At 41.4% G+C, this 24395-nt stretch overlaps 1 protein-coding gene across 1 annotated transcript; it reads left to right on the top strand.

Moving 5' to 3' along the window:
* Positions 1-1109: 1109 nt before the first annotated feature.
* On the top strand, positions 1110-24244 carry WEE2 (WEE2 oocyte meiosis inhibiting kinase). Its single transcript, XM_059073492.1, has 11 exons — positions 1110-1463; positions 6171-6367; positions 8391-8442; positions 10386-10558; positions 12113-12234; positions 18580-18726; positions 19400-19507; positions 19640-19725; positions 20487-20657; positions 22309-22451; positions 24088-24244. Exons 1-11 carry the CDS (start codon positions 1110-1112, stop codon positions 24242-24244), a joined length of 1710 nt encoding a protein of 569 aa, XP_058929475.1.
* Positions 24245-24395: the final 151 nt, after the last annotated feature.

Here is a 24395-nt window from a genome sequence, read left to right as displayed (position 1 = left end):
TGAATTTGTTTCAGTCAAGACCAAACTCACCCTCAGCAGCCCTCTCTCTTTGGGTCCACGTTTGTCGTGTAAATAATTCCTCATGTCCAGTCCCTCCAGAGTCTCCCCTGAGGGCACCGGGGGCTCATGTACATTGTTTTCCTTTTTCATGTCGTGCCTTTCACACGGTTTCTCCTACAAAGTGATATTGGTGGCCTTTTGTTTTTCTCTGAAGAGCTTTTTTTTTTTTCTCCCTCTCCATAGGGGCCTCTCTGAGAAAGAAATTGAATAACGTATGTTAAAGATATCTAAACAGTAAGAAAACATATTTTACAACATAAGGTGTCTGGGGCCCAAGTAATTGCCATTTTCAAGTGATACATATATCTGCTTCTCTGTTTGCTGATCTTTCTACCTTTCTTTTTTTCAGTGGGAAAATGTGTCCAGTTCCCTAAAAGCTTTAACTGCTAATACCTGGGGGTGGGCGGAGGGTGTGGAGGTGCCTGAATTAGGACAGGTGTGTGTGGCAGAGATCTCAGGTGTGTCTCTATTAGGGAGATGAACTCCAGCCAAGATATGTTAGCGGCTGTTTAAGGATCATTATGTTATCCAGGTGATACTGAATTCTAAGGAACTGCTGCTAGCCACTGGGTAGGTGGGAACTGGGGGAGAGGAGAGGGTGATATTTCTAAGTGGTAGGTGTAAAAGAGTGAAAATAATTTCTTTCCAATAATGAGCTTGTTCCCAGTTGGCTAATATGTATTTTTAAAGCCATGCTAAATTAAAGAATCCACCTGTTTCCCTAGTAGTTTGTTGCACATGGGTTCAGGGAGACTGTGGGATATCCAGAAGAGTTCTATACGTAATTGGATTTAATTGCTCAAAGAGTTACTGGAGCCTTCTTTAATCAGAATGGAAATTAGGAGAAGCTGAGATCACACAGATAAGTGGTACTTAAGTGAGTAAACCAGTGGTTTGTCTCTATGTAGCTGTTAGTTGGCAGAAGGAAAGCCAGGCTAGAGTTAGGGAACTTGCCAGGTTACTTTGTTTTCTCCTCCTTATTTGCGCAGCTCTGTAGCGTTTCCTGCTGAGAGGCCTTCTTGCCTAGGTTGTAAAGCTCTTTGGCTGAGATGGGTGACAACGATGAGGACAAAGAGCTGAAGCAGAAGTTAAACTTTTCCTCTTGTGAGGAAGAACATAAGAACGCAGGGCAAAATGAAGCCCAAGGGAGCAACGAGGCCCAGAGCCAGACCCCAGAGAAGTCTGGCGCTCAGGATTCAGGATTTGTTCAGGAGGCAGCGCTTACACCTCTCAGAACTGCCCTTAGTAACGAACGTGACCTCGACACATTTCAGGAAAAAGACCAAGCAAGTCCAGGGCAGGGTCTGAGAACTCCAGTGTCACACTCTCTCTCGCGTCCTGGAACCCCAGCCCCGCCAGACAAGGGCAAGCCGCCACGCTGCGAGAGCCCCTTCACTCCCAAAGTAAGTCCATCATTGGGGAGGAGGGAGCCAGGCCTCTGAGGTCCGTGTTCCTTCAGTTCAGCGGACAGAGAACGAGGGCCCAGTCCTATGTCTGTGTGACAGATCTGTGTCACAGGCTGTATCTATCTTCAGTTACGTATTTGCTGGGGAAAATGAAGAAGAGTTTAAAGTCACCAGAAAACAGAATTCAGTGTTTTGCCAGCTGTCTTCTTAAAACCATTGGTGTAGGCCACAGATAAATCTTGGGTGGGGAAAAGGTTCCTAGTGAAAGAATATTGGAACTGGAGAAAATGTTGATTGACATCTACAGCCTGACGTGTACTCTACCTATGAGAAAACCACGGTCTCAGGAGAGAAAGTGGCCTGTAGCTCAGCCAACGGTAGAGAAAGGACTGAGAAACATGATCGTTGGGGCTTGGCCTACTGTTCTTGCCATTACACCAACTGGCTCTACTTTTCTGTGATTATTTCCTAATATTTCCTCTTATAAGAATGTTCACATTCACTGTTTAACATGTTTTTATCTCTTTGCTGCTGCTCTTTCCAGAAAGAAGTCCTCTCCCTTCCTTGGTCTAGTGAGGTACAGGCTCTTTTATGTGAACAAAGAGGCAACTTGTTGATACTCCTTTATAAGCTGAGGATGGCAAATAGGCAAAGGTCCCAAGTAAGCAGATTCCTTTATCCTTGCTGTGATTGATCTCCTATTATATCATTCATGTTATTAAAGCCAGGACTGGGGCAGGGTTACCTCTAGTAGACTGGTGCTGTGGTGTGTGAGCCTTAGGCCTGGAATTGGCTCTGCTTCCCGCTGGCTCAGCTTGAGGCGTTTAAGGTCATCATAATAACATCTGTGCTTCTGATGGCAGCACAGTCACTGTCAGCAGGTCTCTTTTGTACCTGCTGAATATGGGTGCCACAACTACCAGGCAATACTCACCTTCTTGTTTGATTGGTAGACAAACTACTTTAATATGCTCATGAGTCTACCTGTGGGTTTTTCAATGGTCCCAATAACCAATCAACTAACCATTTATTTTCTGAGAACCCACTGTGGTCTGGAAGCATGAGGCAGTCTCGGGCAGGGGAGATGTGCCCAAGGGTACTACGTGATAGGTGATTCAAGCGTGGCCAGAGTTCTCTGCGTGGACCGCTTCTCAGTGGGTAGTCAGGAAAGAAATGAAGGTGAAGGAAGCATATGAAGGGCAATGGAAGTTGGTATGGTTTTAATACATGGAAATTATGGGGAGAGTGGGCTAGGAGCATGTAGTTCAGAGCAAGAGTAAGCAGGCAAGGAGACACGGCACGGTATGTGTATTTCATCCACTCATTGAAAACTGAACTGAATACCTTGATATGCTAGCAGACCTTCTGCTGGCAAACCCTTCACTACCCCAAAAAGTGCCTACAGAATGAATAAAGGTAAACGACAATGGTAAATAAAGTTCAGATCAGGTATGCTAGAGAACTTGTAGATCATGATGAGAAATAGTGGGGAATTAAGTTTCGAGATATCCAGGACACCTTTCCAGAGAAAGTAACGTTTGAGAGCAGTCTTACAGGATGAGTCTCAGTTTGCTAGGCAAAGAAGGGAGTGAGAGCTCGAGGCTGAGGGAAAAGCATCTACCAAGCTATGGAGGGGAAAGGTCATGCTACACCTGGAAAACCGCTTGTTATTCAGAGTGGCAGGGGTCTGGCAGTGAGGCCAGAGTAGGTAGGTAGGAGCTACACTGAGATTTTATCCTGAAAGTGTTGGGAGAGCCATTAAATGGTTTTGGTCAGAGGCAGTTTTGAAAAATCATGACCTTCATGTGAGGGACGGAATGGAGTGGGAGAGACCATGGGGGCGGGGCAGTATTGATAATAGATCTGCTGAGAAAAAGGAAGGGCCTGAACTTGGATAGTGGTGGACAGTGATAAGTTGAGAGATGCTTAGGAATTGGTAACTGACTTGATGGAGGGGTTGAGGGAAGAGGAGGGACCTGGGGTGTTGTGCGGCTTCCTTGACAGAGTAGACGGTACCTTGAATCAAGGCAGGTGACCTTAGAGGATGTACAGGTTTGGAGAAAGAGATGTGGTGTAAATCGCTGGATAAGTGGTTCCGCAATGCAGGAAAACCACCTAAGGTGGAGATCTGTATTTGGATATCATCAGCATTTAGGCAGTTGTTGAAGCCATGGGTGTGTATAAGTTTACATATTCTGTGTGCCAGAGTAAGAAGAGGAGTGGTCCAAGCTAGGGACCCTAGAAATGCCAAGATTTGAGGGACAGAAAGAAAACAACATTTGGGAGGGAAACTCGAAATGCAACTGGGAAAGTACACAGTTTACGAAAAATATAGTTTGGATCAAGGTCAGAGGAGAGAGGCTAGGGGTTGATAATTCATGATGCTGTGCTAAAGACAGTGACGCAGAGGAAAGGAGGATTGGCTTAGTTCAGCCTTGCCCAAGGGACGGGACCAGAAATCATGGGAAAAGACTTCAGGTCCCCATAAGGACTTTCTAGCAGAATTATCTAGATAGAAGAGCTTCCTTGGGAGGTAGTAAGGTCCCTGTGGCTAAATGCATTCAATGCTATTTGATGGCCACTCGGTAGAAACACTGTACCAGGGATTCAAGCATCACGGAACTAATTGTACCAACTGGGCCTTTAAAGTCTTTCCCAGTCCCTGTGATGTTGTGTCTTAGTGGGAGGTTGCCTCCTTCTCCTCTCACCATCTTCAGAAGTCAAGGAGCTATTCCCAAAATTTCCTTTCTCTTAATCATCTGTAGTAAGAGCTGTTACTTATATAGAATTAGCTACACTCTCTGCAACACGTTTATACTCTCAACCTGGTCATCTTTCCACAAATTTTCAGTCTACTTTACTTCCAGGCAGAACTCACTTTCATAAATCTTGTTGCAAACTGTGTTCTTTCAGATTTCAAAAGGATTACTCTTAATTCTATCACTCTGGCAATAAAATCCATATTAACATAATATCATTTGCTATATTGTAGGTGGAGTTCACAAAATCTATCAGCCCTCATATTTCCAGACTAGGAATTCTGATAGTCTTCCTTGATATGAATCCTTTTCCTTACTTTTATCTGAAAAGTTTCTAGGCCTTTTTGTTGTCCTTGAACTGTAGCAACTGGAACTATGCAGCGTACCAGGTGTGGATGCCCCACTGTTTCATATGTGACAGATGCATTTTCTTTTCCATATGATAATCAGCATCACAAAAAAACTGTCTCAGAAAATGATTTACTATAATCCTAAATTCATTTCCTGCATCACATTGACAACTGAGAAATATCATATAGTATAGTTTTATTTCTTTTGAACCAATACCCAACCCTTACAATAGACTTACGGGAAAATTGTTTGTCATTGATGGCTTTATCTGATAATATCCCCAGGGCTGTTGACCCTCTGAACTCTAAGACATATGTAAAACCCTTGGCAAAACTCTTGACTCTGTCAATTTTTCTTCACTTAAAAAAATGTTAGGCTGCTATTGTGTACTCTATAGCTTCCTTCATTTCTGCTTATATCAATCATTTAATGAGTATTTATTTCTGCTTCTATCATTAATCTAATAATGAGTATTCATTAATAAGTTTAATATCCATTCTTTGTAGCCTCACATTCTTTAATTACATTTTTATATTCTGAATCATATTGTAATCTAGCTTCTGCTTCTACATTCGAAAGTCATGTGCAGAGAATATCAGAACAGAATTCTTTTCCAAAGAGCCTCACAGTACAATGATTACACTATGAGGTTACATCACAGCCCCTGTGTCTACTACTGTCCCCTTGAGGATCTATTACGCAGCTATTCCTCTGGCCCCTGGCACTTAGGTCATAATAGCATTCTGCTGTCTCATCAGAATTCCTTGTCTTTGATTTCTCCCCTCTGTCGTTTGATTTAGTTCTGGTTAGGTTTTAGGCCAATGTTCTCTTACTCTACCCGACTTGGAGTGGTAAGCCCTGCACATTTTCCTATTGACTGGTATGCTAGTTGTAGCCACTGCAAAGCCTTGCATCTTAAGGGCTTAGAGTATTACTTTTCAGTCTCCTTACCCCACTTCCTGGAACTTTTCTCAATTTGTGCTACATTTTTAGTGGACTTGGAAACTTCTTTTTCCATGTTTAGATAGTCTATGAAATCTTTCCCTTACAAAGTGATTATTTCTGAAACATCGATGAACTGCTGATTAATGGACTGTGCACTCCTTAAGAGCCAGAATTCACCTCTGGACCCTTCAGCACCTAACCCAGCATCTGCTACTTAGTAGGTACCAAACAAATATTGGGATGAATAATTGAGGGGAAATTAACTATACAGTCTGAGAACATAAGCACCAAGTCTTCTCGAGTCATTTCCATTCGTCTAAGCTGAAAGGTCATCCTTAAAATGCTGGAGGTAGGACTAGAATTGGTGGTCTCATAGCTGACTATCAGAATTGCCCAGGGGAAGAGGGTGGAGCTTAACGAAAGTACAGATTGCTGTGCTGATCCCAGGAATCAAAATATCTAGAGGTAGACTGGGAATCTGTATTTTTCATAAGAGAACCAGTTACAATGTTTGCAGTGAACCAGATACCCTCTAAGGTCCCTTTCAGCAATAACTTTCTTTGGTTCAAACATTAATTAACTAACTGATACAGAACCATTTTTTGAAAATTACCTCCATTCTGATTTGCCTTTTGTCATTCTCATTCAGGGCCAGGTGAGCCAGCCGGGGATCTCCTCAACAGGGAAACTCCCCTCCAGAAGCTCTAAGCATCTGAAGCTCACACCTGGTCCCTTCACCGATGCGATGACCTCACTGGCTCTGGTCAATATTAATCCCTTCACTCCGGAGTCTTATAGGAAACAATTCCTTAAATCCAACGGCAAGCGGAAAACCCGAGGCGACCTGTAAGTGTCCTGTTGCTATGACTTTTGAGAACTGATCTTACTATTGCCAAGAGGAAGGAGGAGTGTTAAAGATTACGAATACACAAGAAGTCTGTCTGAATGAGTCGACATCATGTTTATATATTCCCTCCTTTCTAAATGTCAGCGTTGGCTTTAACCTTCTTTGTCACAGAGATCGTAACACCTTTCCATTCTGAAGTGTACGGTAAAATGCCTTCTCTTTGAAAGAACAGGGCAGAGTAAGCAGTAGACCTGTCTTATATTAGGAAGTTGCATGGGCTATGGAACTGCACTCACAGGCTCCCCTCTGGTTACTATGAGTCCAGCAGTTGGGGAAGGGGTAGTTCTCGTTTCCAGAGAGTATATTCCTGTTTTGAGGCTAGTGGTGTGACTGGTGATGAGAGCTATAGGGCAAGGATTTGAACTTCTCTGCAGGTGATGGAAGGCTGGCTGAAGAGAAAAAGAGCGTACTGCTTTTGGAGGTGCTAATAAATGGAAAGCCAGCTGCACTATTCCACAAAGGCCGCTGAATGGTAGAAATCACCTAAGTAAGGAGAGTGCAGATGACTCAGGGATATTTCTTTACTGTAGCCTCAATGCTGCTTTTTCATAGAGTGGAAGCACCTCTAAAACAGGCCAGTCATTTATGCTTAGATGTACTCAGCAAAATATATGCACAGCTAACAATCTAAAAGCCTGTAGAACACTTAATGTGCTGTGTTCTTTTGGAATCCATGACTACATATTAATCAACCTTGTAGCCAGAATAGGTTTTCTCAATACTATTTCCTGGATCTTAAGTAAACAGGACTTCAGCACACTGGTCTATTCTTTTTTTTTTAATTTTATTTTTTTATTATTATTTTTTTTTTGGTGGTACGCGGGCCTCTCACTGCTGTGGCCTCTCCCGTTGCGGAGCACAGGCTCGGGACGCACAGGCCCAGCGGCCCTGGCTCATGGGCCCAGCCACTCTGCGGCATGTGGGATCTTCCCGGACTAGGGCACGGACCCGTGTCCCCTGCATCCGCAGGCGGATTCTCAACCACTGCGCCACCAGGGAAGCCCCTGGTCTATTCTTGTTACTGAGTATTCCACTGCTTTTAGCTCTTTAGGATTCTTTGTAAACCTTCAGAGTGAATGGCTTCACCTCTCACTGAAGCTAGCAGGAAAAGACTGCTGATTTGAATTCCTGGCCCTGAAAGTGATGACATTTTAGTACAATAACTTAGTGATTGTGAGAGGGTATTTTCCCCTCTTCTTCCGTGTGGCGTTGTTATTTTATGAAGTAATAGAATGTAGTATTAAGTGTAAGTCACAAGTGTCCTGCATCACTTGATTTGCACGAGTGTAGTGTCCTCCACTTGCCACTTCTACCCTGTACTTGTCCAGAAGAAGAACCTATAGCTGGTTGATCTGGAAACTGACATTTTGCTTAAAGATCCGGGATGCATCTGCTCATGCCAAAGAGGGTGTCCGTCAGAGACTTCAGCTTAATGAGAAGTAATTGAAAACACCTTAGCCAGGATTAGATCACATTCTGCTATACTTCCAGTTGGCTTGTGAACCTAAGACAGGCCGGGTTCTAAGGGAGGCGGGTGTCGCAGGGGAAACGTTGTATCCTGGGGGCGAAGAGCCCTTAGAGTTTCAGGTATGTTCTGTGCACTCTCTTGATCCCGCATCTCAGCATACCTTGTTCTATTTGCCTAAAACCCTGTTCTTTTCTCTTAGCTGGTTCCTACTCATTCTTGGAATCTTAGCTTACATGTCCTCTTTTTTTGGGAAAGGCTTTTACTCTTCAAATAATTAATTGGGTGCCGTCTATGGTATCCCTTGATATCTTGTTTTTATCCTGTCCTAAGTTCTTGTGTTGAAAATTTCTGTTTATCCCTGTACCGAAATATAGATTGAAGAGGGGAAGTCATAGTCTTATTTACTTGTAGAGCCCCCAAACCTAGCATAGTACCAGGCTCAATAAGTGCTAATCGTACTCTAATATCACTTTTTTTTTTTTTTTTTCTCCAAGTGAGGAAGCTGGTCCAGGAGAAGGCAAGGTAGAACAAGGGCTGCCTGCCAAGGTGAGCACAGTTCTTTGGTCCAGCTGTTGTAACACAGTCATTTCATCCTAATGCCACCTCCTTCCTCCCTCCCTCCCTCCTCTCTCCCGTCTCTCCTCTCCAACCCTCCACACACCTTGTAGTAAATATGTTTTGCAGCTAAATGTATCTGGGCTCTCTTCAGGGTCTATATTCATAGCTAGTTGTTACTTTACCAGACAGTGTCTAACAAATATATTGCTGAACCATCACCTTGGAGTATTCTTAAAGGCTACGGCTGCTGTCTTTGATCTGGGGAAAAATTCTATACTCCAGAAGAAGTGAAGGGAAAGTCAAGATATTTAATGTCCAAAAATGAATAAGAGAAAACAGAGAGAGGAAAAAAAAGACAAAGCAGAGGAAAAGGGCATAAAGCCAGAGGTCTATACGTAAAATTTAGCTCTTAAATGTGTCAGTATCCATTGATTTTTATAATGTTGATCTAGTATCCCTCATCTGATAATATAAACTAAGAAAATAATGCTGTAAATATTACCACCAGAGATGTTTGTTGCAGCCTTAACTGTAATAGTAAAAAAGAAAAAAAAAGGGGGGAGTACTGAATGTCCAACAATAGAAGAATGGCCAAGTAAATTGTAGTTTAAAGTCAGTGGAATATTAAATTGCCATTAAGATGCTTGAACATAGGCATGTTTTCATGATATTATAATGTTCAGTGCATGTAAGTGGGAGGGGAGAGGGTCGGGGACGGGGAGGGGGAGGGAGTGATATGGATGGTAAGGTGGTACTTGGTGTCTGAGATGAGGATGGTAAGGTAGCAGGTAAGCACTACCAGCGCCTTCAGGCCTCTGATCAGAAATGTGGGTTCCTCATGGGAAACAATTAGGTTTGTCTGATTCTACAGCATCATTTTACAAAAACAATCTTCCTATTAGAGGAGATGGAGAGAGGGCTGGTAGCTGTAGCAAATCCAGACTTGGAGGAAACAGAGCTTGAGACTGGCTATGGGCAAGGGAAATTATAGATCTTGTTGATGAAGACAGGTTGGGACTGCATGTTGAAAATGAAGAGTTAGTAAGAGTCAAGATATTTTAAACACTTAAAGTTGGATGGCAAAAGTTCTTGTTAATGAGGATATTGGGAAAAGATGAGTTCACAGAGATGAATCAGCTTGGATTGAGATTCATATAAATCTCTGGATACTTTTGTCATCATAGTCACCATTTACTGAGAATTTTATATATATATATATATTTGTAACGTATATAATTCTCATGTGATGTTTGACAGGACGCTGAGGCATAGTTGCTATGATCCTCATCTTACAAATGAGAAAAGTGATAAAGGAGTTCAGTGACTTGATCGAGTTATTTACTAGCAGAGCAATGAGTGATGTCGCTAGTTGGCCAGTAGCCGGAGTGGTTGCTATATCTGAGCACACATTCTGAAATAATCAATTTGACAATTTTGTTCTCCAGACTAAGATTTTTTGGGAAGCAAACTGAACACAGTATGTTTATTCATCTTGAGATGAAACATCAGCAGCCAGAGTGTGAGACAAGTAAACAAGAGTCAAAGAGAGGTGTTCTCTTTGCTTAACATCCTCCTCCAAGAGCCCACCCACTCCTTCAGCTAAGGACAGTAGCTCTGGCTGTGAGTGAGGTGTCCCCTCTAGGCACATATAGGGAAGAAGAGTATGGCCAGACAGAGGAAATAATATAGAAAAAGATGTAATAATATAGCAAAGAGAAATGTCAGTACAGAGTTGTGTGACAGGTTATAAAGAACACAGAGAAGGTAGTCAGCAATTGTGGTAGGGTTGCAGGGGCGTTTGCTACCAAGAATATTGATGGATTTGCCTCAAAAGTCTTTTTGAAAACTTAGAGAAATTTAGGAATAATATGCCTTAATTTTATTCTCACAATATGTTAGGGAGAATTATTTTTTTTACTGAAATATTTCAGAGATGTGTTCTACGAGAAACCAACATGGCTTCCCGCTATGAAAAAGAATTCTTGGAGGTGGAAAAAATCGGGGTTGGGGAATTTGGTATGGTCTACAAGTGCATTAAGAGGCTGGATGGATGTGTTTATGCCATAAAACGCTCCACGAAACCTTTGGTAGGATCATCAGATGAGTGAGTACCTTTAAAATGTACTAGAAATACACACTTGGACTTGTCAAAGCATTTTGAATCAGGGCACTGATGTCATTTGCTACTTTTTTTTAATCACCCCCCCCCCGACCCACTGAAAGTTGTCTCACATTCATAACCTTTCTGAATTTTCAAGATCAGAGAGGAGTTATTTCCTGAAATATACCATGAGCATTTGGGATCATGTTGTGTTTTTGTTTTGTTTTTTGTAGTTCTTGTGGCTTTTACTACTGGTATTACTGGTTTTTTTTTAACGAATAGATTTATGGAATGATCTTCTGGTGCCTGTTTAGTTCATCAGAAATATTACCAAGTTATTGTTAACTCACTGGTTATCTCCACTTTGCATTAATAATAAATTCAATAGTCAAGTTTCAAAGTTTCCTTCCTTATAAGCAAGGAAAAACTAACAAAAATTTAAATTTCATTCCCAGAACTAAATGTTCAAAAGTTCTTCCTTTCCACAAGGAAAACAAATATTTTCAGATTCAGCCATTGCTTTTTATGAACTCTGGGGAATATAATACTAAAATGCTGAATCTGACATCAGTCTTTGGAATTCTTCATTTGAATAATGAAATTGATCAAGTACTATATTTTGCTTCTTTTGTGTTGGATTTCCTATTGCATAATGAATATCTGCCCCCAAGACTGTCCTTGTGATTACATCATGCTGGCTGAGTTTAATATTGACTATAATGATTGTTTAGCCTTCATAGGGAAGGTAGAGGGCCCATCACAATATCCACAATCAAGTCCATTTCTTCTTAAGCCCATCAGGGTTTTCAGATTGTGATACAGTGAAAATAAGAATCAAAGCAGGTCTGGGCTTTCCTGGTGGCACAGTGATTAAGAATCTGCCTGCCAATGCAGGGACACGGGTTCGAGCCCTGGTCTGGAAAGATCCCACGTGCCGCGGAGCAACTAAGCCCATGCACCACAACTACTGAGCCTGAGCTCTAGAGCCCGCAAGCCATAACTACTGAGCCCACGTGCCACAACTACTGATGCCTGCATGCCTAGAGCCCGTGCTCTGCAACATGTGAAGCCACAACAATGAGAAGCCCGTGCACTGCAACAAAGAGTAGCCCCACCTCACCAAAACTAAAGAAAGCCCGTGCACAGCAATGAAGACCCAACATAGCCATAAATAAATAAATAAATAAATTTATTTTTTAAAAAAAGAATCAAAGCAGGTCTGCTGCTGAGGTAATAACCACCTAAGATTTCTCTCTACATATGTCATGTTCAATCAAAAAACCACGGACTTTGTTCCAGGACAACCAAGGTTCTGGTCTTAGATCTACTATCACCAGCTTGACTTTGGGTCAGTCACTTAACTTTCTAAAGTCTTAATCCTTGCCAGTATGTCATACTGAAGCATTACCAACATTAAATGTGATAAAATAGTAAGCAAGCAGTGAGCACTCAGTAAATGTTCTGCCATTCTTAATAATGCCTCATAGCTTGTCTTTTAAAAACCTTTGTATGTCTATTATCTTGATTCAATTTTCTCAGTGCTTTTCCGTCTCTTAGGAATTTGGCTATGCATGAAGTTTATGCTCATGCGGTACTTGGGCATCACCCCCACGTGGTACGTTACTACTCTGCATGGGCAGAAGATGACCACATGATCATTCAGAATGAATACTGCAATGGTAAGTAAGTGGTCTAATATCTATGGAGAGGGAGATGAACTTTTAAGTCTTCAGAAAAATATCTTTGCCTCCTTCTTGTAGTTTATGGCAGGTGTATTAGAGTCATACCTAGAAGTCTGTGCTACTGTTTTGTTTGGAAACAGAGAGCTGGAGAAAACGAGCTGAGCTGGAAAGGAATTTCAGGCTTATGCTGTTATATATTTCTTTCAAAGCTGATGCACAGCTAATACACAGAAGCTATCACATCCTTCATACTTTAATACTTAAAGAGAAAACTTTCACCCTGGTCGTTTGAATGGTAAATCATCCTTTTACCATTTACTAGCTATTCTAAAAAATATAAGCCATAGTCCCTACGATTTGGGGGAAGGGATGGCAAACTTATATAGCCAACTTTTGATTAATTTTGGAGTGGATGCCTGTGTTTGGGGATTGTTCATGTTTCTTGCTGCTTCTTATCTTTGAGCTTTAAGTATTCTCAAAAGAGTAAGGGTATGGGGTGGGGTGCTGGGACTGAAACTTAGTGACTTCAGATATATTCTCCTAGGTCCTTCAGGACCATATATACACCGTAACCAGTAAAACCTTTTTTTTTCTGGGCTACTTAAATGATAAAGAGTGGTCCTTGGGATTAACATATTTCTAATCCATGATTAATATTTCTAATCTATGATTAAGGGGTGACATAACAGTAGTTGTGTATTGTTATTCTCGGAAATACATTTTCATCAAAATGTTCAGTGGTAATGTAGAAAAGTGCTACCAGTTGAATAGAAGAAGCTTGCCATCATTTTAGGATGCATCCATATTTTGCAATCCATATTTTAGCCACAGTAATATTGGATAATGGCATCCCCCCCAACATATACACCCACCCTGAGCTTCTTTAATAGTACAGTCTGTCTTCGGGTAAGTTTAATGAGCAATGGATAGCCCTGAGTATGTATGTCCAGCCTGGCTTTTTAGGACAGTGATCAGTGGTAAAGCTTCATCACTGCATACATGATTGATTTTACAAGTAGGTAAGTAAATAACATTACGAGTTGCTAAAAACATAGAAAATGGTATAGAAGACATATCCTATAAAATAATGATTTGGCATTTCCCTTATTGGTTCCTTATAGCCTGATTTTCTCATAGCCTTACCTGTGAACTTCATGAGTTTTTTTCCTTAATAAGCTCACTCCAAATCCCTTTTCCTTTTTTTAAAATTTATTTTAATTATTATTATTATTATTTTTGGCTGTGTTGGGTGTTTGTTACTGTGTGCAGACTTTCTCTAGTTGTGGAGAGTGGGGGCTACTCTTCGTTGCGGTGTGCAGGCTTCTCATTGCGGTGGCTTCTCTTGTTGTGGAGCACAAGCTCTAGGTGCATGGGCTTCAGTAGTTGTGTCACACGGACTCAGTAGTTGTGGCTCGTGGGCTCTAGAGTGCAGGCTCAGTAGTTGTGGCGCACAGGCTTAGCTGCTCCGCAGCATGTGGGATCTTCCCGGATCAGGGATCGAACCCATGTCCCCCGCATTGGCAGGTGGATTCTTAACCACTGCGCCACCTGGGAAGTCCCTATAAGAAGGTTTTTTTTTTGTTTTTTTTTTTCAAATCCCTTTTTCTAATAGTTTCTTTGGGATTAAAAAATGGACCCTTTCCGGGCTTCCCTGGTGGCGCAGTGGTTGAGAGTCCGCCTGCCAACGCAGGGGACATGGGTTCGTGCCCTGGTCCGGGATGATCCCACGTGCTGCGGAGCGGCTGGGCCCGTGAGCCATGGCCGCTGAGCCTGCGCGTCTGGAGCCTGTGCTCCGCAACGGGAGAGGCCACAACAGTGAGAGGCCGGCATACCGCAAAAAAAAAAAAAAAAAAAGGACCCTTTCCTTATACTTGTGATTGAGAGGTTGAGACTTTCTTATCATCTTCTCTTCTTAATTTCCTTTTATCATAACCTTAGATTCCCTATTCTTTTTCTCTCTTCCCTCTCTCTATAATGAAGATTGATTTTATTTCCATGATATTTAGCTACTAACAAAGAGAATATCAAATTAAAAAATTAACAAAGCGAAACACAACTAATTTTAACCCGCGGGCAATGTAAATTTTAACTGGGACCATGTAAAAGTTTCAAATTTTCAAAAAGAATAAGATGAAGTGATCTATTACAAATCATCTTCTAATTCTTTTCAAAATTTGAATACCTTCTATAGGCTCGACACTGTATTAAGCTCTAGGGTGAGAAATACTGTAGAGTGAGATAAGGTAAGTAAGTCCTTATCTTCAAGGAGCTTTATTCCACCTACTCTATTAAAATGAATACAAAAGAGACAATCTGATGCAAAGCCATATGGTACAACTGTGGATACAAAGCGTTCAGGGAGGATGAATGTGCGCAAGAGGCCGTGTGGTGGGATGGGCCTGGGCTTTAAAGTCAGGCAGACCTGGGTTCAAAATCCAGCTCTGTCACATAGTAGTTGTAGGATCACTGCGATGTCATTTAATCTCAATGAGTAAAGAGACAGTACTATTTACTTGAGGGAGTAGTTTGAAAATTAGCAACAATATATGTCAAATGCTAGCACAATATCAAGTCCCAATACATAGTAAGAACTTGATAATATTTGTCATTAGCATATCCGGAGGAAATCTCAGAAAGGAGGTAAGACTTGAATGAGACCTTGCAGAAGGATTACTAGAGTTTAGGCAAGGAGAGGGAAGACCACCCAGTTAGGGGAACAGCAGGCAGGCTAAGAGCACCTGCCGGGAACGGGGCTGGCCTAGCAGCCGGTAAGGAGACTAACAGGCCTGAGGTGACCCTACAGGAGGAAACAACATCAGCAAGGTAAAGGGTGGGAAGACTGCAGTGGCCCGTGAAAGCCAGGCAGTGAGTCTGACGAGATGGGATGGATTATGGGGAATCATTGCTTGTTCATCATGGAGGTTCACCAACTTCACTCAACACTTGCCAATTAAAATGGGACTGTGATTTAGCAAAATGTAATTCACATACATTGAACCTTTCAGATGTGAACTGATTATGGAAAATAAAGCATGCCCTTACACCTTGTTTGTAGTTAAGGATAATCCATGTTGAGACTTTGCCTGATGGCTCTAAGTAAAGGATAATAAGCCCAAAGTATGGGTAAAGTAGCAGAGTAGTCAGCGCCTCATTCCTTCCACTCCCTCCGCACGGCATCCTCTCTCTGTTTCTCACCTCTTCATCCTTATGCCCTGTTTCCCCATGTCCACCCTTACCCCTCACCCCTAGCCTCTCATAGCAGTCCGGCTGGAACATGTACTGTTATGGTTTTAACTATGATTATAAGTTAGATGATTTTGATAACTTAGATTTTAACGATTGGAGGCTAACAGTCATCTGATTTCCCCTCCTGTCCCTCCTGAACCCTGACCTAATCAAACGTTACCTCCTTCTCTGCCACCCTAGCCAAGATCCCCTGCAAGCCACCTCTGGGCCACCCTCAGAAATCTGAAGGTTTTCTGGTAGCAGACTGATTCTGCAACAACCAGAATTCTAACCGATTCGGGACTGGATGATTAATCTCTCCCTAAAGGCAATATTTTCTTTTTTTTTTTTTTTTTTTTTTTTTTTTTTTTTTTTGTGGTATGCGGGCCTCTCACTGTTGTGGCCTCTCCCGTTGCGGAGCACAGGCTCCGGACGCACAGGCTCAGCGGCCATGGCTCACGGGCCCAGCCGCTCCGCGGCATGTGGGATCTTCCCGGACCGGGGCACGAACCCGTATCCCCTGCATCGGCAGGCGGATTCTCAACCACTGCGCCACCAGGGAAGCCCGCAATATTTTCTTTTGACGTCTCTGTCACAGAAGTTTTACAGGGCATGTTCCCTTAGAATGGTGGTTCTCATACTTGCTCAAGTGATGTGACATCCAGAAGTCTGTGTCTTCTGTGGAACACCATGAATACTGGTTATATTTTGTCACCAAATAAGGAACAACTTTAGTAGCAGAAAAATATGCTTTGTGTTGTTGGTAGCAACATAAAATCAAGATTGTGAGAATACAAACATATGAACACAATATCCTGTTGAACTGTTGGTCTGCTTTTTGCATTTCATTGTTGGAAGGCCTTTGCTATTTATTTGTTTCGGTATCTGTTAGGCCTCTCGAGCAGACAGGAAAACATGGATATATTTTTCTTAAGTTTTTTTTTTCTCCTGCCAAGTAGGGCGAGTATCTTTATTTTATCTAAAGGAAGGAATTCAGCAACTCATCTCACAAAGGTGGTTTGAACAGAGCTGCCAGGAGCTGGCTGTTTCCTCCTAGGGCACCATGCTGGCAGGAGCCAGCTCCAGGAGGGTACCTTGGGTTACAGAGCTAAGGCTCCAGTGCAGCTGGGTGAGATTAGGAAGTTTACAGTTCATTCAGTATTGCTATGTCTATAAGCACATACGTCCTTGTTAATACTATTTAGTAAAGAACAGTTAGCTATGCTCTTCTATAAGAGTGTGAGGACAATCAGCTTTAGCTCTGGCAAAATAAGGATATTCTAATACAGTCGTATAAATGAGTACTGTCCAGTAACTTCTACTCTTCTAATTACCTCTTGGCTATCTTTAATATTACCTATAGAGATTCTAAGTAACTAAAAGTGCTGCTAGTACTGGTCTAGTTACCCTTACTAAATATCTGCAGCTCTTCAGGGGATTAGAAATACCTCTGCTTATAATCTAAAGGAACATATTAAGTGGATCCTAAGTAACCTAGGATGCTTCTTTCTTTCCATACCTTTCATAGGGTCCTTGACTCAGCCTTTCTTTTCCCTCTGTTGCCAGAATAGACATTCAGTTCAGAAAATACTTATTACATGCCAGACCTTGGCACAGTGAAGATGAATGAGCCGTGGGCCCTGTCCTAAAGGAACACCCGGGCTAGTGGGGACCTGGGGGCTTTGTCACAGCTCATAACCTTATCTGCAAACTTAGTATTGAGGTGACTGCATTTTTAACAGGCACAACACACTCTTTCTTTACTTATTCTTCCTTTCTAATTAATGTCTTGGACAGTCCATAAATTCTTTCCCAAGAAGACTCCCAGGGGAAAAAAAAAATAACCTTTACTTTAGCCCTTTTTGTGTTTCTGAAAGGGGCTGAATTCTCCTTTCTGAACTTATTTTAACATGGCAGCTCAAGCTTTAAATTCAGTTTTACATAGGATACTTTAAAATATCGATTTCCTTAAAAGTACAGTTACCATCTCAGATCCTCCTGTTCTGATACGTACTTGGAGGGTGGAGCTGTGGGCTTTCTAACTGACGGGGGGCCGGGGGGGTGTCCCAGGAGTCTCTAATTTGACTGCAGAGGCTACCAACAAATGCTAATTAATGAAACAAAGGGTTCAGAAGCATTCTAATACCTTAGGACAGGGGAGTCTAAGATCAGGTAGTTAGATGAGCCAGGGCCTTATCTTTTTTTGATGACAATGATAAATAGTTGATATACAAACAAGGTGGCTCAAATAGGGTTTAGGTGTATATGGAGGTTTTATATTTTCCTTGGGTCAGCAATCATTACATGTTCTTATTTCATGATATATATTTTATTTTATTTATTTATTTTTTTTAACATCTTTATTTGAGTATAACTGTTTTACAATAGTGTGTTAGTTTCTCTTTTACAACAAAGTGAATCAGTTATACATATACATATGTTCCCATAACTCTTCCCTCTTTTGTCACCCTCCCTCCCACCCTCCCTATCCCACCCCTCTAGGTGGTCACTAAGTACAGAGGTGAACTCCCTGTGCTATGCTGTAGCTTCCCACTAGCTATCTAATTTACATTTGGTAGTGTGTATATGTCCCTGCCACTCTCTCACATCGTCACAGCTTACCCTTCCCCCTCCCCATATCCTCAAGTCCATGCTCTAGTAGGTCAGATCATGATATATATTTTAATGGAATGAAACTTGAAGTCAATTACATTAAAATTACTAATGGCCTATAATTACCAGCTTGATACCAACATGGAATTATTCATCAGCACCATAGTAGCTACATGACTGGGCCTGATTGGCCTTCTGGTTAATAACCAGGTAAAACTTTTAAAATGTTAGCTGGGGCATACTCAAAGCAATAGGGCCACATATTGGATACCTAGGATATGGCATTTTCTTTTCCTCTTTAAAGGCCCTTAATTCCTCTTTCCAATATGTCTATGGTATAGACGGGGAGCAGATATTATGTTCCAAACTGACACTGAAGCAGTTTATACTTGCTGGACTGCGTTCACTCATGAGGAATTTATTGAATACGTACTATGCTTTCATTGATAAGATTCATACCTTTTCTCTCATTTTGCGGGGTTACTCTCTGTTTTTCTTTCCCAGGTGGGAGCTTGCAAGCTGCTATATCTGAAAACGCAAAGTCCGGCAATCATTTCCAAGAGTGCAAACTCAAAGACATCCTTCTACAGATTTCCCTTGGGCTTAAGTACATCCACAACTCTGGCATGGTGCACCTGGACATCAAACCTAGTCAGTACAGCTCTCCTCTGCTCCACCGGTCGTATTTAGTTCTTTCCCCACTGTTGTCAGAATCTGTGCCTGCGTGCCTATCAAGTGTCAAAGATGCTATTTGCTGGCAGAATCCCTTTCATCAGTTCCCCTTTCCCCCTCCCCTGCCCAAATTTCAGTTAAAGAGCTTTAACCATTTCCCCCCTGGGCCTAGAGGACAGAGAGTAAAGACTCCCAGATAGTGAAGCAAAAGTATGAAAATAAGTGTTTAATTTACCACATAGATAAGTGATAGCATATTGGCTGCATCCTGACTTTTTACAGCTAGTGCTCTACTCTTTCTAACTCAGCCCTGATCGAAGTGAGCAGAAATGAATGGTTTAGGCACTCATTAATGTGAAATGCGAGGAAATGTTGTTACTATTTTGTGGTTTTGATTATTTCTTTGTTTTGAGGCCACCAGCCTCTTCAGAGGATGGAGTATGTTTGAGGTTTAAGTTTCACTGAAATAGGTATTATCTATCACTCAGCTGTTCAGAAGTAGTGTGAGAGATTCCATGGAAGAAAAGAAACCTTGGTAGTCTTGTTACATGCACACAGAAAAGGAGGGTGACTGAAATGTTATTTACAGAAAAGAATCTCGGGTGAAAAAGTTTAGGATTCATTACTTAACGACAATTCTGTATTTTTTCAGGTAACATCTTCATATGTCATAAGATGCAAAGTGACTCTCCAGTAGTCCCAGAAGAGATTGAAAATGAAGCGGATTGGTTTTTCTCTGCCAATGTGATGTATAAAATTGGTGAGTCTGTCTTGTAACCTGATTGGTATACTATTATCCTATAAAATGTATGCTGACGACTCTACTCCATTTATTCCAGTTTTAAGAAAGACATGCTTTTAAAGAACTCTACTTCTTTTTTTCTTTTTTTAGGTGACTTGGGTCACGTGACATCAATAAGCAAGCCCAAAGTGGAAGAAGGAGATAGTCGCTTCCTGGCTAATGAGATTTTGCAAGAGGTATAGATTAGGGAAATGGAGGCTATTTTATAATCCATTGAACATTTTGAGTCTCAAATGAACATTGACAGTGCAAGAAATGAAAAGTATATATTTATAATTTAAATTTATATTATCCTTTTTCTATCCAGAATGGAGACGAAAGATAGGAGAGAAACTTTTGCAAAAAAAAAAGCGTGGGGAAAGCTGGCTCAAATATGGATTAATCAAAATTTTTACTGGTTTTCGTGAAGGTCCTTTACTATTTCTAATACTTCTTAGAATTCTTAAATTTACGGATTTCCTAGTAGGAAGGAAGCCATTGTTGGTCAAACCCATCTTTATCATGCTACTATCCTTTTGATAGAACCTCCAGCTTTGGTCATTGGAATGACCTCCAGTTATTGCTCACCTTCTAAGATGTGAGTCTGGACTAGGAAGGATATAACTTTCTACAGGATAATAATCAGGGGGGGAAAAGAGGAGTCTTTTCTATCTGTGATCAGCCAATCTATGCTTCAAGCCTCTTTGAGCCTGAGAGAGCAAAATGGCGCTGAGATTCTGCCTCAGACTCTTTGGGGCAGGGCAGTGCTAATGAAGTGGATTTGTGCTCTGTCCTGTCTTCCCTAGAGATAGACCACTAACCACAGCAGATATAACCTTGCCCACTGCGTCTGTTTAAGTTCATGTGCATTCAAATGAATCTCTCTTACCAGTTGTGTTTTAGTCTAGACTCACTTCACTTGGCGAACTAACTGGCCTTCCCGTCTTCTGTTTTGAAGAATTATCAGCACCTTCCTAAAGCAGACATATTTGCCCTGGGATTGACCATTGCAGTGGCTGCGGGAGCAGAGTCATTACCTACCAATGGTGCTGTGTGGCATCACATCCGTGAGGGGAACCTTCCAGACATTCCTCAGGAGCTCTCCAAAGAATTTCACCAACTACTCAAGGTGGTGTCTCTAATGAAATGAAGAGAGGATAGAAATGTCAGTTTTTAAAAAAATGTAATGGCAAATAGGTGGGAAAAGGGAAATGGTGGTGCCATTGACAGAAGGGAAAGGAAGCATGACTAGGAAGCCCAGAAAAAACAGGCCAGACTGAAAGGTTCTCTAGGAAACTTAGAGCCTATCATGAAAACCTTTCGTTATAGTTTAAAAATCCTATTGTATTTTTCATTTATCCTTCCTAATAACCCTGTGAGGTGGGCAGATGAGGAAACCAAGACTCAGAGCAGTTCCTTGACTTGTATTTCACTTTTGATAATTGATTAATTCCAAAATCAAACCTGCTCTTAGGCTCCTATTTCAGGGTTTTAACTACAGTCAATGGTAACAGTGATATTACTCAAAAAATTGAATTTTGCGTGTATAGAGGAAATATAAGTTACTTTATTGATGGATTACTGACAATCCCACCAGTTATTTGAGCAGAAGAAAGGCATAATGTTAATTTAGGAAAATCTATGTGTTCCTTGTCCTTAATGATACCTGAGTATGTGAAGGGACGAGGAAAGGAAGGTATTATGTTGAGACAAAGAGAGGTACAAAAATACCTACACTGTCAAGAAGCTAGAATTATAGTAGAAAAGCAATGTATATGTAAGACTTACTTCACGGCTTAAGGACCAGGATTGGTTAGAATCCCTAAAATAGCCTTAGAAATATCTACTCTCTTGGAGATTAAATTTGAGTTTCACAGTTTACCTGAACACTTCAAATTTAGTTCCAAACTTGTCCTTCCTCACTTCTGCTTTCCTGAAAGAAGGCAAACCTTTTCCCACAGTTGTCTTCTGTTCATAGTCTAATCACCTATTTCTATGTGTAAATTGCTCTGAGATTTAGTTGATTCTGAGTACCTCAATGCTGTCCCTGTGCCAGGTAATACGCATATGTCAATTCATTTAATTCTCACAATAGTCCAGAAGGTGAATATCGCTATCCTAAATGTAGGAAAGGGAGACTGAGTTTCAGCAAAGGTACGTGACTTGCTCAAGGCTACACAAGTGGTGGAGCTGGCTCTGAACGTTGCTCCCCAGATGGAAGGGTCAGTGTTTTCTTCATTATTCGACACTACTAAATTTCTGTATATTAGGTATTTTCTACTGTATTCCAGTCATTTTAGGCTATACACATTTTCTACCTGAAGATAAATGCTGTAGGAATACTGTCATGGTGGGATATCCTTAATTAATTTTAAGTGAAAAATGAGCACGTTATGGTAGAAAGTGAGCTAAACTAGGGGTTAGGTGACCGAGTTTTAGTCTTGGTCCTGTAAATAACTTAGACAAGCCGCTTTTTATCTCAGGACCTCAGTTTCTTCCTGCTTAAAATTAAGGCAATTAAGCTGGTTCATCATTCATCCAGCTCTAAAATATGATACTTAAGGACAACTCAAAGGTATGGATGACTGAGGCTACCAGATAAGGATGATATTCCTGTCCCAGGTGAAGCTAAGTTATCATTTATTTCTTCCCTTTGCACAAAGGAGAAGCGAGTTTCACAAAATCCACCAGCAGAAGCTGGGTTGGAGTTGGCTTGGGTGGGGAGATTTTTTCCCAACAGTGAAGGTTCTATTTCCTCCTTTTTGGTCCTACCTCATCAGAACATGATCCACCCCGATCCAGCAGAGAGACCTTCTGCAGCAGCTCTGGCCAAAAGTCGAGTTCTCTGTCCCTCCCTGGGGAAAACAGAAGAGCTTCAGCAGCAGTTGAACTTGGAAAAGTTCAAGACAGCCACACTGGAAAGGTAGATTTTGGATGCTGGAGTTGAGAAAGAATCTATTTATGTACTACTCACAGTGACATGACTGGTCTGATGTGTCTTATCTATGGCTTCGAGAGTGGAATCCAACAGTATGACACAGGGGCCCCTGCCCACAAAGAGGCTAGTAGCATGGGGCTCTCTGTAACAAGGGGCTGGATGCTCCGTGACTAGACGGCTTGAGTGTGAAAATTCCAGTCAATGCAAATGAATACAAGGAAATACAACTGGTAAAGAAAAATTAGCAGGATTCTGAGTGACCAGAGTTTTAAAGTAACTGGTGGATGATCACCCGATATAAGATAACCATAGTTAAAGAGGGAAGATATCTATTAGAAATCCATTAAATCTTGGGGGCAGGCAGATATTGTCTTGGCAAATTGTTTAGAGAAAGAGGTATTTTTCCAAGCCAAAGGAAGAAGTCCTATTACTTATGCATGTAAGCTTGTATTCATGCAGGCATTTATTTATTAAGCTATTCCTTCATTTAACAAATTAATTAATTAGATAGGGTGGGCTTGGTATTATAAAGGTCAGGAAGTGATGTTTGAGCACGGTTCTGAAGGCATTTTAAAGTAATTATTACATACTGTGAACTGTTGAAAATATAAAAGCAGATGAAAAATGGTCCTTGTCTAGAATAAACTTAGAGGTCCAGTTTCTTTTGGATGCACAACCCATCTTAAAATGATTAGTTTGAAAAGTCCCCCATATGATTTCTTGGCAGTGAGTTGTGGAAGCTCTAACTGAGCCTTTAGTCAGGTAATCCTTCCTAATAAGCAACTCAATATTTTTTTGCTTTTTGAAATTGTCTAGACCAGGGGTTGGCATACTTTTCTGTAAGAACGAGATAGTATTTCACCCTTTGTGGGCCGTATGATCTTAGCTGCAACGACTCAACTCTACTGGAGTGATGTGAATGTGGCCATAGACCATATACAAATGAATGGGAATGGCTGAGTTCCAGTAAGACTTTATTTACAGAAACAGGTGGCAGGCCAGATTTGACCCATGGGCTGCACTTCGCGGACCCCTGGAGCTTTCATATATAGCCTCTAGAGTTGTTCTCTTATTTTTCTTTAATTTTAAAGGCCATTTATGCGCCAATCCGTAGAATTCAGTAAGCCAAGCCTGCTGTGTATTGAGGCACGTGTGAGCTAGCCATTTTTTAAGATAATCACAGGAGCTAATTTTCTATTCCGTGTATAGTTCAGGCTTGTTTCTATAAATACTGAAATAAAAAGAAAAATGTATATCAGTATTTTTTCACTTTTTAGAAAATTTTTAATTTAATTTTTTAAAAACATCTTTATTGGAGTATAATTGCTTTACAATGGTGTGTTAGTTTCTGCTTTATAACAAAGTGAATCAGCTATACATATACATATATCCTCATATCTCCTCCCTCTTGCGTCTCCCTCCCATCCTCCCTATCCCACCCCTCTAGGTGCTCACAAAGCACCGAGCTGATCTCCCTGTGCTGTGTGGCTGCTTCCCACTAGCTATCTATTTTACATTTGGTAGTGTATGTATGTCCATGCCACATCTATATCAGTTTTGATCATAAATATTATCTCTAATTTAGGACTAAGTAATGTACATTTTTCCTCTTTAATTCCAGGGAACTGAAAGAAGCCCAGCAGGCCCAGTCCCCCAAGGAATGCCACAGCGTCCCTGGGGTCTCTGGGACCCCCACGGCATCAAGAAGCACCAAACGCCTGGTGGGAGGAAAGAGTGCCAAGTCTTCAAGCTTCACCTGGGGGCAGTCTTCCCCATAGGAACTCCTTTCACACCAACTCACCTTTTATCCCCAAAATAGATACCGTCAACCCTTCTCTTGTAAAGGGAGAAACTAATGGACTTGGGTGCCCAAAGATTTCAAAAGCCACTCCTGATTTAGCATTTCCAGCCAAGATCCTACAGCTCTCA

Source organism: Kogia breviceps, chromosome 9 (assembly GCF_026419965.1).
Source record: "Kogia breviceps isolate mKogBre1 chromosome 9, mKogBre1 haplotype 1, whole genome shotgun sequence".
NCBI classification, from domain to species: domain Eukaryota; kingdom Metazoa; phylum Chordata; class Mammalia; order Artiodactyla; family Physeteridae; genus Kogia; species Kogia breviceps.
The sequence above is the reverse complement of the archived record's forward strand: the minus strand, read 5'-3'. Positions and strand labels throughout refer to the sequence as shown.

Excerpts from the sequence above, each read along its gene's own strand:
- WEE2 (XM_059073492.1), top strand. The coding sequence starts at position 1,110 with ATGGGTGACAACGATGAGGACAAAGAGCTGAAGCAGAAGTTAAACTTT. Across the intron at positions 8,443-10,385 it reads AACAAGGGCTGCCTGCCAAG|AGATGTGTTCTACGAGAAAC; the intron begins GTGAGCACAGTT and ends GAAATATTTCAG. Across the intron at positions 19,726-20,486 it reads CTAATGAGATTTTGCAAGAG|AATTATCAGCACCTTCCTAA; the intron begins GTATAGATTAGG and ends TCTGTTTTGAAG.